Here is a 14,551-nt window from a genome sequence, read left to right as displayed (position 1 = left end):
CTCGCCATGTCCAGCCTCCCACAAGAAAGCCAGATATCATTGGGAAACAGTAATGATCTCCTTGGCTCAATTCTAAGTCTCTCTAAGTGCGCAAAGCAGCACCCCTATGGTGCCCCTCATATGATACAGCAAAGCATTATAGTTCAACCTTGACCAAATTTAATCATTTATGCCGCATGATGTAAGATGATCACAATTTCCAAATTTGTCAAGCATCCCAAATTTGGCATTTTGCCTAAGTTAAAAAAAAAAACAAACAAAAAACCAGCAGATCTGGTGAAAGATCAACTGGAAATTTGCCTGTATGACATTATGCTGGGGGCATGAAACAATGCTTGTGCAGTTCATTCCAATTCAGATGCAACCCAGGTTCAAAGCAGCTAATAGGCAGTGGTGTTCCAGATTATCTGTCTATTTCCATTCCCATGAAATGTCTTCAATGAAAAGCCTATCTACCTGCCAACAGAGTCCATCAGTCTGTCATCTCTATCATTTCTGCACTTCTATTATAATGATCCTTAGCCATGTCCACCTTTCTTATGAGACCATTAGTTCACGGAAGGCAAGAAATATATCATGTGCATATTCGTTCAACATCAAATCTATGCCAAATCCATCTTCGTGGGTTGCTTGGTATCCTAGGATTCAACTACGTATATGTGATTTGGGGCAAGTCATCAATCCTTTCTCAGTTGGTTTCCTTATCTTTTACATAGTGATACTAGCACCTCCTCCACTGTATTGGAGGGAGGATTAAATAAGGTGATAAACAGCAAACTGCCTAGCACAGAATTCAACATATAGCAGGGTGCATCTGTGGTTTGTCTTATTTTTAAGTTCCCAAATGACACGAAGAATGGTGGCATGGGTGGCAGCATAGTCGGGTGTTTACAATCCTGATATCCAGTCCCAGTTCAGCCACTTAATGACCAATGGTATGATTTTGAAGTTTCTTAAAGTTTCAAAGCCTCAGTTTCTTCATATGTAAAGTGGACTTGATGGTAATATCTACCTCATAGGTTTGAGTGGATAAAGAAAGAAAACATAGATAAAGCACCTACCACAGCATCTGGCACATAGATACCTATAAATGGTATCACTTGTTGCTATCACCTGTAATGGAGAGTGAAAAAAGAAGCAGCAAGCTCTGAGATGCTTCTGTGTTTTTTCTGGTCTTTTCGTGCTGTATGCATCCTGATGAAGATGAACCCACATTAATAGAGGCAGTGGTTAATTGCCTCCTCGTGGGCTAGCACTGTCCTGAGGCAGAAAATTACAGTATTCTTCTTTTTTCTTGAAGCTTCCAGTGGGATATGTCTGTTCTAATTTAATAAACCTCTTTTTTTAGTGCCAGGCTCAAAGAGGCAATACCACATGTACATTTCCAAATGCGTAATTAGTATGAACACTCAAGCCCTAACTACATGGGGAAAGCAGTCTGGGAGAGGGGAGTGTGAGTATCTGTTCACATTCATTTGAACCAGCTCCAGCCAAACTTCCACAGTTAATTGTATCTCAGCGATTTTCTCCTGGAAAAAAATAATTACTATGCAGGGCTTTAGCTGCTGCTTGGCCTTCGTTCATTCCTGACTCTTGAGTTAGCATTGTTTACAGTGTTGAGTCAGCAGCAGTCACATAATGTGTCAAGCAAGTGGAGTACACCTCCCACCCTGAGCTTCCCCACCCCACCAGTTCCCTGTTATCAATCCATTTCCTTCCTTGTGTTCCAGCAATGCAAGAGAAAATGGAAGATGGGCATAATGGAAGTTGACTGTTTTGGAAAAGCATGCTCAAGGTTAATGCTGAGCATGCGTGCAGAGGGCACCAGGGAAGCAGGGAGCCCTTAACTCGGAAAGACTTTTCTGAATGGGAAAGGTCAGCCCCCAGGAAAATGATGGTCTTCCTTTCATCTTCAGGTAATGCAGGTGGTGAAGGAGCAGGTTATGAGAGCACTTACAACCAAGCCTAGCTCTCTGGACCAGTTCAAGAGCAAACTGCAGAACCTGAGCTACACTGAGATCCTGAAAATCCGCCAGTCCGAGAGGATGAACCAGGAAGATTTCCAGTCCCGCCCGATTTTGTAAGTTACCCAGTATTGACTTCTATCTCCCAAAAGACTCTAACCCACTATTTCTAGAATGACCGCCTGTCATGAAGCTGGGCTGTGTTGTGAGCTCCTCAGGGAAGGCCAGCAGAAGACATTCCAAGTATCTCCATTTAGTTAGGGGAGTCTCAGCAGCTCCTTGAGGAAGGGCTGGGCTGAATGGAGTGGGCCAGTTGCTGGAAGAATGGATCTAAACCAGGAGCTGGCCCTGTTAGTGACAAGTCCTCCAGGGATTTGTAGATTAAAAGTTTGGACCTTTTCCAACACTTGGAACAATTTTTTTTCTCTTTGACCAGTAAAACTATATTTCATGTGGGTGCCCTTTGAATAGCAAGACCTTGTGAGCCAGCCAGAGTGAGGCCCATTCATTAAAGCACTATGAAAATGAAAGTAGCATGAATCTAAATGAGTGGGAGTGAGAGCTTGAGAGGAAGAGAGTGAACTACCTCCTCTTTGCCCTGTTGGCACTGGTTGGCATCGGAGCATGCTATATGGCCCTCATGACTGTGAACCTACATTCCTACAGTGGGGAGGCAGCAAGCCCCACTTCACAGGACTTTGCAAGAAATGCCACTTGCAACCATTGCAAAATGTCATGTATTCCAATCTTTGAAGTGTTCTGAACTCACACATGAGGGGTATTTTGCTTGCTTCATCTTTTCTTAGAACTGCTCTGTTTCTCTTCCTTTCTCCTGTTCTAAGAGCTGGGTCAATTTTGTTACCCGTATATTTTAAAGAGGAAAAACACAGGGAAAGGCATATGTGTTTGATATTTATTCTCATTTTGTCCTCAGAAGACTGGACACAGCTTCTTCTGAGCTTTTGCATGAAGCCAACTTGTAACATAGTTTTCATTCTGAAGGCAGTGCTCCCCCACCACACACACCTGCTATCTTTCTGTTTCTGATTCTTTCCCTTTTTGTTTGTTGCTCTCCAGTATTTGACACTTTTAATGCTTGGCAATTTGTAATGCACCCTTCTTGCTATTTCATTTCTTTACATCCCTGTGAGATGGGCAGGCCTTACTCCCATGCAAAGGCTAGGATAGGCAGGTCTTACTCCTATGCAAAGGCTAGTCTGGAGGGGTGAAGACCATGCCAACAAGTGGAAGAGCCGGGACTGGGCCTCGAGTCTACTGACCCCTCAGCTAATATTGTGTTTGCCCTGCCCTAGCTTCTTTGCAATGTGAGAGACTGAAATGAGGTTTAAAAAGTGCACAGGTCTAAAAGGACAATAGCTAAGCAGTAACATCTACCGTACATTTGTTTTCCAATCTTAAGAAGCACTGTTAGAAACTGTGGAGTAGAACCCTGCAGACTAGTTGGCATGAAGTTAGTTAGCGGGGCAGGGAAAATGCTTCCAAGGTGCTTTGGCTTCATCATTGCAAAACCTAAGTCATACCTGCATGAGCACCAGCTAGCCTTGACAAGAGGCACCACTGGGGTTTTGCATTGGTCCTCAGCCAGAAGACGGTAACAGCTAGAAACACCAAGCAGGATGCACTTTGGATAAGTGACTGGCTCCTCAGAGATGCAGTTTCTCACCTGCAAAGAGGGACAATGGCTCCTTGCCCCATCCCAGGGCCTACAGTGTACTGGATTTCATAACATGGTTCAGCAGATGTATAAACGTAGGACACTTTATTATGCTTTCGATAATAAGTCTTAAAACCTGAAGGGAGACTTGAGGAATCACTTCCGTTAAAGCCAAGTAACTCTGAATTATGTTTGATGAATTATGTTTGACCTTGACTTTTTCCAAGTAAGGATGTTAACTTCATGGCAAGTACGAACATTTTACTCCTACTTTGGCTTTATATCTTCACTTCCTAAGACTTTGCCTGTGACATTCTGAAGTTTCTTTCCCCTTTATTGTAAGATGCTCTTATGTTTGAAACTATCCAAATATGAAGGAAATCTCCTGCATGGATGTAGCTTTTGCATCATCCCTCGGCCATGGACCAAGAAGTACCATGGCCCACTGGAGTTCTTGATATCTGTAGCTGCAGCAAAGTCACAAAGAGTGGTTAGGAGCCACAGCATTTAAGCAGGTGGGCCAGGGAGCAGTTTGATAGTGACCCCAGTCTCTGAAACCGGCAGAGGGTAGCTGCGATATGTTTTGCCTATTAGAGTGATCTACTAGACAGGAATTCATTATGGGGTTACATGAAGTCTAACTTCTGCCAGAATGGCTCACACGATAAACCAAGTCACCTAAGAGAAAGAAATAGAGGAGTAGACCATGTATGCTTGTTTTCATTCATTTGTTCATTTCACAAACATCTATTGAACAACTCCTACATGCCAGGCCCTGCTCAAGGTGCTGGGGGCAGGCAGAGACCCAGAGACACTTGGTCTCCCGCTGTCACAGGCTAGGATTAGGGGTGGGGGATTTACCATAGACTGGGCTCATTGCTTAGTTACAGGAAGAGCACAGAGGAGTTGGATCTAACCCAAGCTTGAGGGTTAGGATATTGGGATTTTCGAGCTGAAAATCACCCTTAAGGCCATCCAGTTCAAGCTTTTCATTTTGCAGACAGGGACAGCAACTTGGCTGGGGCCTGACCACCAGTGGGGAATCCCACTGGCCATCAGGCTGCCCTCCTCCCCCTGTGTGTGCCACACACAGCATGGTGGCAGACCTCAGCTCCATGCAGACCACTTGAGCAATACACCCTGTTGTTATAAAATGGTCGTTTTCTGAGAAGAAAAATGTAAACTCCATGTGAATAAATGTTTTGGGGGAATATATATTCAGTGGGTTGAAGAAGCTGTGTTTTCTTAGCTCTTGACTAATTGTTTCAAAGAGGAGGTATTTGTTATGTCCTATTTAGTGCAACTTACCAAGGAAGATAAGTCCATCCAATTAATTGGAGTTAATGGATATAAAAAGCTTGAATAGTCCAAAAATCGATCATTTAACACTATGCTGGAGAGGAGGGGGAGATGTAAAGACAAACATCAGTGAAAGCAGGGAAGCAAAATGTGTAAAACTTGGACCCAATTTGCTATCAGACTGACCTGGAGTCATTTACAAATGTGGCTCTGTAAGCAAGTTATGTAATCATTCTAAGCCTGCTTTTCTCATCTCTAAAAATGAAGATATCAAAAATGTCTACATCATTGGATTGTCATAAGGATTTGACAGAGTCATGCATGAAAAGCACTTTTCATATGCCTGGGACCTAATATCCACTTGAAGAAATGTTCTGTCTTATTAGCCCGTAACCAGAATTTAACAAGTTGTGATACTGTTGATATGTAAATGATAAAACTGACACTGTGCATATATTTGTATTAATATATGCCTCTCCCTTGTCTTAGAAAGGACAATAGAAATCCATGGGAAAGAAAAGCAAAAACAAAGCCAGGAATAAAGCTGATACCTACCCTGCAAATCTGCATCCTCGCTAAAGATCAGCCGCATGCTTCACTGAAAGCTTTCTCATAACCAATGCAAGGGGGACAGTCTGGTCAGTTAGACAATGTTCAGTGTTCAGACAGCTGACAAATATCTAATGAGTGCCTGCCACGTGCCAGACACTATTCTATGTGTTGGCAATTCAGCAGTGAAGAGAACAGACATATTTCTTACCCCTACAGTGATTATATTTTAGTAGGGAGAAAAAAGACAATACACATGGTGAATAAGATGACAGCATATTAAGAGGAGATACATGCAGTGGAGACACAAAGCAAGATAAGGGAAATAGAGTGCAGTTTTAAATAGGTTGGTTAGAGTAGCTGTCTCTAATTAGGATGGTGCCAATTGAGTACAGACTTGTAAGGGACTAAGGGAGCAGGCCATGTGGGTATTTGGGAGAAGGGTACTCCAGACAGGGAGAACCATCAGGGCAAAGGCCCTGAGGTTGGAGCAGGTCTGGGTGTTTAGTGAATAAAGAGGAGGCCAGTGTGCTGGAGCAGAATAACTGAGGGGGAGAGAGCAACGGAAGGTGAGGCCAGAAAAGTGCAGGGAGCCCCATTACACAAGGCCTTGTTGGGGAGCCATTGGAGGGTTTTGAGCAAAGGAATGATGTGATGTGACTTAGGTGTTTAAATAATCCCTCTGATGCTGTATTGGAAATAGACACTAAGAAAGCAAGTTTTTGGAAGCAGGGAAATCAAATGGGAAATCTATTTTAATAACCCAAGCAAGAGGTGATGAGAAATGATTATAGTGTACTGAAAATGAGATCCATTTTGAAGAGAAGGGACAAAGGTATTTCCTGATTGATTAGGAAATACCTAAGGGGTGTAAGAGAAAGAGAGAAGTCAAGGATGAACTCATGGTTTGGGGCCTTAACAACTAAAGGACAGAGCAAGTGGAGCAGGGGATCAGAAGTTCGGCTTTGGATATGTGAAGCTACGAGACGTCCAATTAGACAGTCAGACAGATGAGCTTGGAGTTCAGCAGAGAGATGGACAGTGGGTAGTTGCTCAGTAGGGCAGACCCCAAGTCAAAGAAGGAATCTCACCAGTCTAATGGTGCTGTCTGTCTTCTGTGTATGGCAGTGGCCTCACTGGGCTTGAACTTGAAATTGTTTTCCAGAAACAGTGCTAGACTTTGAATTGCTCTTCACACACTCTTTAAATCTTCTCTCCTTTAATCTTCCTCCTTTTATTTATTGGCAAGACCTTTGGATAGAATGAGAAAGATATTTAGCAAAGCAAAGCTAGTAAACCCATGACCCTGGCCTGATTGACCCCAAGCTCAGAATTTCAAAACCCAGTTATAGCCCATGGGGTTATTACCTGGCTTACCCCAGAGGGCAGATATCAGCCACAGAAACATACTGTAGGGCTTACTTATGTTTTCTTAATGTGTATGAATTTTACGGCTACTGAGTCCATTCGCCAGGAAAGAAGAAATTGCTTTGAAAAAGAAAGAGCTGGTGGGCACCTGCCATGAGCCGGGTAGTGCAATAGAAAGAAAGAAAGAGCTGTCTCATTTCCTTCATTGCCTGGTCATGTTTTGTAGTCCTTTGAGGCTTATAACAAAAAAAAGGGGGGGAGTAACTCTTGTAGCAGCAGATTCTCTTATTCTGATAGTGCATCCTCAGAATATGGTTCCATGATGAAATGCGTTGTGACAGGCACCTCTGGGTCTTACACAAAAAAGTCATAAAGCATCAGTTAAGATTACTCAGAATTTCTTCAGTTGTTTCCTTCTCCTGGTCTTCATCCCTGCATTCTCCGCTCCATTTTAATAACTCAACCCTGGCCTAGTGAAACTGTTATTTAAATACATATATCTATAACCTAAGAATTGATGAAATTCCAAAACTCTTTCTCCCAGATTTTCTCCATCCTCTGGTACCATGCCTTTGTCTGCACCCTGTCACCTGGACTTGGAAGTTGGGAGCAGTGATTTATTGCTGTGTGCAGCTCCCTGGCAGTTACCCACTTTCTTTTCCACTCAGTGCAGGGTTCTTCAAAGCTGCAATTTACTGAGTCCATTTTAGATAGAGCTAAGCGCTGATAATAAATAGTTTAGTGATCTGAAAGCCTGAAATGAGACCCTAAGAGACCTGTACAGGGAAGGCTTTACAAATGTCCCAAACTATTATTAGGACTGAATTTCCATATTATGCTTTATAGATGTTCAGTTGGAACAGTATCAAATGAGAGAATGTTTGAGGGCACTTAAGCCTCAAAAAATGTATTAATGGAGTACTAGAATACCTTGTTAGATGGCCTTATCCTTTTATGTAACTTTTTTCTTTTTTCTCATGAGTAAATCAAAGCAGTTTGCACAAGGAAAACCTGAGTCTGTGCCCATATTCCACACGTAACCTCCATGAGTTGTTTCCCCTTCTGTAAGATGGGAATGATGGGAATGATGACATTAATACTTTCCCCAAAAGCTGTTATTTTCAGGAAGGAAGGAAGGAAGGTTAAATGAGCTAAAATTGCATATTGCACTACCCGGCTCATAGCAGGTGCCCAACAAGCATGAGTACCTTTCTCACCTCGGAATGGAGCACTGTGTGAGAACAGGTTGCCTGCAGTTCAGTGTCAAGGCAAGTCCAGAGTTAAGGTGGAAGCTGATGAATGTGTGAGCCTTGACTACAGGGTAATATGGGCCTATGGACTGTTTGGCTTGAGGAAAGGAGAGAATGTCACCAAAGCAAATTCAGTTGTGCCTTATATTCCTGCTCAGTGCTTAATAAAGACTTGTACTCTGTCTCATTTGGGAGTCACAGCAGGAAAGATTCTTATTCCCATTTTATAGATGAAGAAACTGAGACTTAGATGAGTTACATGAAATGCTAGTCGTGGGCAGAGCCTAGACTGAAACTCTAGTCTTCTGACTTGTAGATCTATGTTGTAACCAGTACTTCTTACACTGCTATGAGGAATGGGCTCTGGGTCTCCCTGTCCAGCTTCAACTAGAATAGTTTTGGCTTTACTAGACTCAAATGCTAGGACACTACATAAAATTTCCTATGATAAAAATTTCTGCTCTAAAAAAAAAATTTGAAAACCATTTCACTCTATCATGATATCTTTGCAGCATAATGGATCTCAAACTAAATTATATTGCATTAGCCTGAGACAAGATACAAATAATCTTTCATTTTTCCCATCATTATCTCAGCCTCTGTGGGCTAGAATCTGGGACAGTGTTGTTGTCCCCATTTGTGAATGATGGAATTGGAAGCAAAAGTGGTCCTGTGGTTTGCTCACTACACAGTGTTTGCTGTGGAATAGTAATCGTGTGGTTGCCTAATATGCCTGTTTAATCAGATCACAAACACAGTCCCAGAGTTTAGCTGGTACAGGGGAAAAAAGTTGACCAAGGATTGATTGTCTTAGCAGTGCTGAATGGATTTTTGCATAACTTTGTATCCGTGGCTTTGTAAAATAAAAGAAGAAATTTTTCAGGACACTTTGCTCTGGAAAAACATCACTGAAGTAGCTGGTTCTTTTGTGGAATTCTGTAAATGTCACAGAATCTATTGTGGTGTTGTACTTATGCCCCTGGCCACTGACTCTTAATAAACACTTCTCTAAAGCACCAAGTTGGAGGTATTAGATGCTCATGAAAAGATGCACTTGTTCTCCCCTGCCCATATGCCCATGATGCCCACCAAGCCACACTCTGTTTCTCAAGGCATGCTGTGGAATATGTGTTTTTCCTCTAACAGGGAACTAAAGGAGAAGATTCAGCCAGAAATCTTAGAGCTGATCAAACAGCAACGCCTGAACCGCCTTGTGGAAGGGACCTGCTTTAGGAAACTCAATGCCCGGCGGAGGCAAGGTATTGTTTCTGGGGACACTCCAAACTTGGATAGGGTAAACAGTGGCCCGCTCCCTGGAGAATCACAAGGGCATGGTGTTGGTTTAAGGGTAGGCCATGCAGCATTGTACTCAGGACAGGAATAGCAGTCCAGGTCGTTTCTGGTTCCCATGCACACCCAGAGAGAATCAAAGTCCACAATTACCAGAAGAGCCACAGAAATGAAGAGCCATTCTTTGCTATTTAGTGCCACAAAACTGCTAGTGGTGGTGTCAACAATAGCTGACATGTATATGAGCCTACCATGTGCCAGGTGCTTCTGAAACTCTAGTCTTCTGACTTCCGGATCTGTGTTCTGGCCAATACCTGTTACAATGCATTACTTTATAAAGCATTTTATCCTCACCATAACCCTAAGAAGTAACTACTAGGATTGTGCCCTGTGTACAGATTAGGAAATAGAGGCACTAAAGGGCTAAGAAACTGGCCCAAAGTCACAGAAGAGCAAGGATTCAAACTCCACAGCTCCAGGACCCTTCCTTTTAATGACTCCCCTTGCTGTAGGAGAGCTGGCACTCACTGTTTGGTTTGATCTTGGAGCTTCCAGCATGGATGGCCCTTATTGTCAAATCTCCCACACTGCTTCTCTTCTAGGACAGAATTATTTTATATGTGGATATAAGTAACAGTGAACTAAGATAGGGTAGCATCACTTACATAATTTCTCAAGGCAGATTTCTGAATTGTCTCTATGAATTCTAACCTCAAAATGTCAAATTCAAATGGATGTCAAAAGACTAGACCCAACAGGTGGGAAACATGTCTAGCTGTTTCTTTCCTGGACAAGTAAAGCACCCTTGACTGTTTTCTTGCTCTCTTGACATGCTGCTGATTGCACAGCTAGAGTCTTCATACCACACTCTCCTAGAAGCAAACAGCCAGAGCATAAAACTGAAAAGTAAGATTTGGGAAGAGGCAAAGAGATTGAAGAAGAGGCAGGAGCAAGCACAGGCATTAGCAGCTATCCTAAGAACACCAGTTATGGCCCAGGAGAAACTTTGGCAGATATTTTGAAACCTGCTGGATGCCCTGCTAAGCCACAGAGCTCACCCACTAATGACAAAAATCATTTTGTGTTTGTCAGCTGAACTCATCCCCCGGCCGTTTACTGTAACTGTCCTGTGCTGCATATTCAGTAAATTGGAAGTATTTCTCATGTCACCATTAAACATCACATTGAGGAACTTCCAAAGGCAGAACTTCCTGGAGGAATGCAAATGCAGTTTCTTCACAGAGAATGAGAAGCTCTTAGAGTGAATTTCAAGCTGAGCCTCAGGAGAGGACAATGGGCAGAGTAATAAGGGCTGAGTTACAGAGAAAGCCTCCTATTAGTGAGACCAGTGGAAGAGGGAACTCCTCCCTCCCATTCAGCCACTGAAGAATGAGTTCATGCCCTCCTCTCATCGCGTTCCTTGCATCGGGCATCATGTCAGAGTAAATGGTGTTCCAAGAAGACCACAGGGCTCAGTGGCAAGGACATAGCCCTGGAACGAGGCAATGTGGGTGCGATCTTGCCTCTACACCTGTCCAGCTGTGTGACCTTGGGCAATTTCCCCATCCGAAATGGGGATAGCAATGCCTGTCTCCCAGGGCTATCATGAGGAAGAGAGGTGATTATGAATGTAGCAACAAGAAACAGCAAAACAAGGGAGCTACTGCTGTTCTTTAAGATTGTGTAGGAAAAAAGCAGTGAGCCAGAGTGAGTGGACTTGGTGCTAGGCTTCTCAATTCTTTAATTAACCACCTAGGTGTCTTTAGGAAGGACACATGACCTCTCAAGGTCCCAAGTTCTCATCTGTAAAGTGGGAGGACAGGATTAGGGGATCCAGGAGCTCATTTAGTCAGAGAGTCGGTTGTATGCCCTGATGTCTTTATTGCCTTTGGAAAAATCAATGTTTGGGATATATTGCCCCCATAAAGATGATTTATAAGATTTTTACTTACTTGACATTGGGCAAAGGGCACAGAAGTTTTGGGGATGGGAAATGGCAAATAGACACCCATTGCCTCTGCTGCTGCCCAGCTAGAGTCCCTCACAACCTAGCTCCTAGCACCAATTTAACCTTCTAGTCTACTGCGTCATGAGACTTCCCTGACTAGGTTGAAGTGGGTAGGTTCTATCAGAATAATCCTGTTTCTAGATGTATTAATTACAGGGTTTGTTGTTGTTGTTGTTGTTGTTGTTGTTGTTTAAAAAATGTTAGTCCCGTATCTATAAATTTTTCCAATTTTCTAAAAATGAACTACCCCTGAACAAAAAAATATTAGCATCTAGATTATAAATTTATGAGTTGAGCTCCCTAGGGAGCATGACCATCTGTGTTTAATACAAAATCATCCTTCCGAGTGCAGAAAGGAAGGCTTTTTGGTATTTGGTAAATGGATTTGAAATCTGGTGACTGGCTCTGTGCTTAAAAATAGGGATTCAAAGCAGACTGTGCTGAAATTGGTTTCCTATCACCCCATCAAAACATTCCATTTAGATTTACACAGATTAATAAGAACATGACATTTTTAATCCCTTCGAGAAAGACGCACTTCTACATGAGATCTCAGACTGGGATGGACAACCGCCTGCCTGGTGCCACCACAGGTTAAAGAGCAGACACTCCCAGCGCAGGAGCCAGCACCATACTCCCTCTAAACTTGTCTGACAATGAGTAGGACACAGATGAGTGAATTTAAGTAGTTAACTTTATAAGGGAAAATATGAAAGAACTTACAGCTCCACAGAACTGGAAAGTGAAGGAACAAATAGAGAGTGCTCGACTGTGCCACGTTTGGCTAGCAGGTCCCCGAGTTGATACTTGCTGATCCTTCTGCCTGTCTCATGTGCAGCTCTGCTACTGGAATAGTCAGATGCAGACATTTACAGATCTGGGTTTCTGGGAATTCTAACCACATTAGGACTGGGAGGTAATATATCTCAAAACACACAATAAGCTGGGTTGAAGTCCCTGTTCCCTACTCACTAGCTGGGTAGCCTCGGGCAATCTGCTCAATGTCTTTGTGCTCCTCTTTCTTCTTCTTTCAAATGGGGATGATGTTAGTTCCTCTATCAAATAGCCATAAGGGGTAAGTAAAATTATACATCTATAGCACTTTGATGCTTGGCAGATTATCAAACATTCATTAATGATGTTTGCTATTAATTTTAGCTCGTAGCGCCTCAGAATATAGATTTTTTTTTTTTTGAGACAGTCTCGCTCTGTCACCCAGGCTGGAGTGCAATGGCATGATCTCGGCTCAGTGCAACCTCTGCCTCCTGGGTTCAAGCAATTCTCCTGCGTCAGCCTCCACTGGGATTACAGGCACCCGCCACCATGCCCGGGTAATTTTTTTGTATTTTTAGCAGAGATGGGGTTTCACCATGTTGGCCAGGCTGGTCTCGAACTCCTGACCTCAGATGATCCACTTGCCTTGCCTCCCAAAGTGCTGGGATTACAGGCGTGAGCCACTGCACTTGGCCAGAATGTATATTTCTAAACACAGGAGGTGGAGTAGCATGGGAGCCCACACACCTGCATCACTCCACTCTCTCCCCAAGCTTATACATGTTGACCACGAAGTATAAGCTCTGGTCGCAGAATCCTTGGCATGGAAATTGCCTGGCTTCTGTGTTCCCTGGACTCCTGCAGGAGAGATTTCAGATGAAACCCCAGAAGATGTCTGTGTTAGGGACACTGTATTAGTCCATTCTCGCATTACTTTAAAGAAATGCCTAAGACTGACTAATTTATAAAGAAAAGAGGTTTAATTGGTTCACGGTTCTGTAGGCTGTACAGGAAGCATCACAGCTTCTGCTTCTGGGTAGGCCACAGGAAACTCCCAATCATGATCCAATCATGGTAGAAGGTGGGGCGGGGGCAGCGAGGAGCTTCACATGGCCACAGCAGGAGGAAAAGAGGGAGGAGGAGGTGCCACACACTTAAACAACCAGATCTCAAGAGGACTTTATCACTATACAGTACCAAGGGGAGGATGGTGCTAAAACATTCATGAGCATTCCACCCCCATGATCCAGTCACCTCCCACCAGGACCCACCTCCAACACTGGGGACTACAATTCCACATGAGATTTGGTGAGGACACAGATCGAAATGATACCAGCCACTATTTGCTTCATGAGAATCTGTAGGCTCAAGAACTGCTCCCTACTTCTCTTGTATTTTAGAGATGAAGGTCTTTCAGAATCACTTGCATTGAATGGCCTTGGTAAGAGTCCAGGGCTAACATTGGAAATCATTTCAAGAAGTGATAACATGAAACCTCCTGCAGAGGACAGTGTCTGTTTCATTGACCAGCATTCCCTAAGTGCTGACATGACAGGCTTATGTTGGAACTCAATGTTGGGCAAAATGCGTGCCTACCACTCCTGCCAACAAGGCTGGTATATCTTACGTTGCTCTGGAGGCCCCGTCAGAAGACCTAGAGCCAAGTGGTGCGTTCAGGCATGGTAACCATATTGCCCTGTTGTGGGGAGCAGGTCATTCCTTTCTCCATCCCTGGTTGAAATTTTATTTTAATATTTTGTTACAAAAAGGCAGGTATAAATAAATACATATTTTCAAATTATGAAAAGCCAGTTCATTTTCATGAAAAAAAGGCACTTCCCAATAGGTCAGAATAATACATAATCATTGTTTCCAAAAGATGGAGGGACAGTAGTGTGGACGAGAGGGACTGCCATTGACTAGAAGAGCAGGAAATTACAAATATGTTCTGAGAACCAATTCTGGAAGATGTAGGATCCATACTTTATGTGTGTTTTACTCATATAATTATGACCATTGTACATATGAAGAACAGGGATTTCTGAAGTTTTTATAATTAGGCCAAGGCCCCGCAGCTAATAAGCATCAGGGCCAGGTGTGTCACCCAGCTATGTGTGACTTCAAGGCACCTGTTAGACCAAATCATCTTGGAAAGTACCTAGGGACTCCGGTGTCATTTGCTCTGAGCCGCTGTGTCCAGGGAGGCAGAATTCAGAATCAAAACACAAATCTGTCCTTTTAAAGAAAGCTCAGTGAAGTGAGGAAGATTTGATGCCCTTCGTCTCTGTATCAATAGTTGTTTCCCTTTTTTGTACCAACAAAAAAATCTTAGATCTCATCACCTGAAAGATGACATTTCCCTTTAAACACATTG

The 14,551-nt window shown here is 43.1% G+C and overlaps 1 protein-coding gene and 1 long non-coding RNA gene across 22 annotated transcripts in view; one reads left to right on the top strand and one right to left on the bottom strand.

The window, feature by feature from the left end:
- The window catches only part of ELMO1 (engulfment and cell motility 1), a 589,252-nt gene that overhangs the window by 546,710 nt on the left and 27,991 nt on the right, over positions 1-14,551 (top strand). For 14 of the 20 annotated variants that reach the window (XM_003950985.6, XM_009452901.5, XM_001170197.8 and 11 more), the window contains 2 exons: positions 1,917-2,080; positions 9,252-9,364. In XM_003950985.6, coding sequence (XP_003951034.1) covers positions 1,917-2,080; positions 9,252-9,364 — 277 coding nt within the window. The remainder of the gene's footprint in view (positions 1-1,916; positions 2,081-9,251; positions 9,365-14,551) is intronic. The other 6 variants (XR_010158837.1, XR_010158836.1, XR_001719198.4 and 3 more) reach the window with 1 other exon arrangement.
- On the bottom strand, positions 2,078-13,035 carry LOC107975764 (uncharacterized). Of its 2 annotated transcripts, XR_010158841.1 has the most exons (5): positions 12,925-13,035; positions 12,127-12,249; positions 6,579-6,738; positions 4,948-5,032; positions 2,078-4,317 (listed from the first exon to the last, which is right to left on the bottom strand). It is a non-coding gene; the product is annotated as an uncharacterized LOC107975764 (long non-coding RNA). The 2 variants fall into 2 exon arrangements; XR_001719199.3 differs by lacking the exon at positions 12,925-13,035 and having other exon boundaries at positions 12,127-12,324.

Source organism: Pan troglodytes, chromosome 6 (assembly GCF_028858775.2).
Source record: "Pan troglodytes isolate AG18354 chromosome 6, NHGRI_mPanTro3-v2.0_pri, whole genome shotgun sequence".
NCBI lineage: Eukaryota > Metazoa > Chordata > Mammalia > Primates > Hominidae > Pan > Pan troglodytes.
The sequence above is the reverse complement of the archived record's forward strand: the minus strand, read 5'-3'. Positions and strand labels throughout refer to the sequence as shown.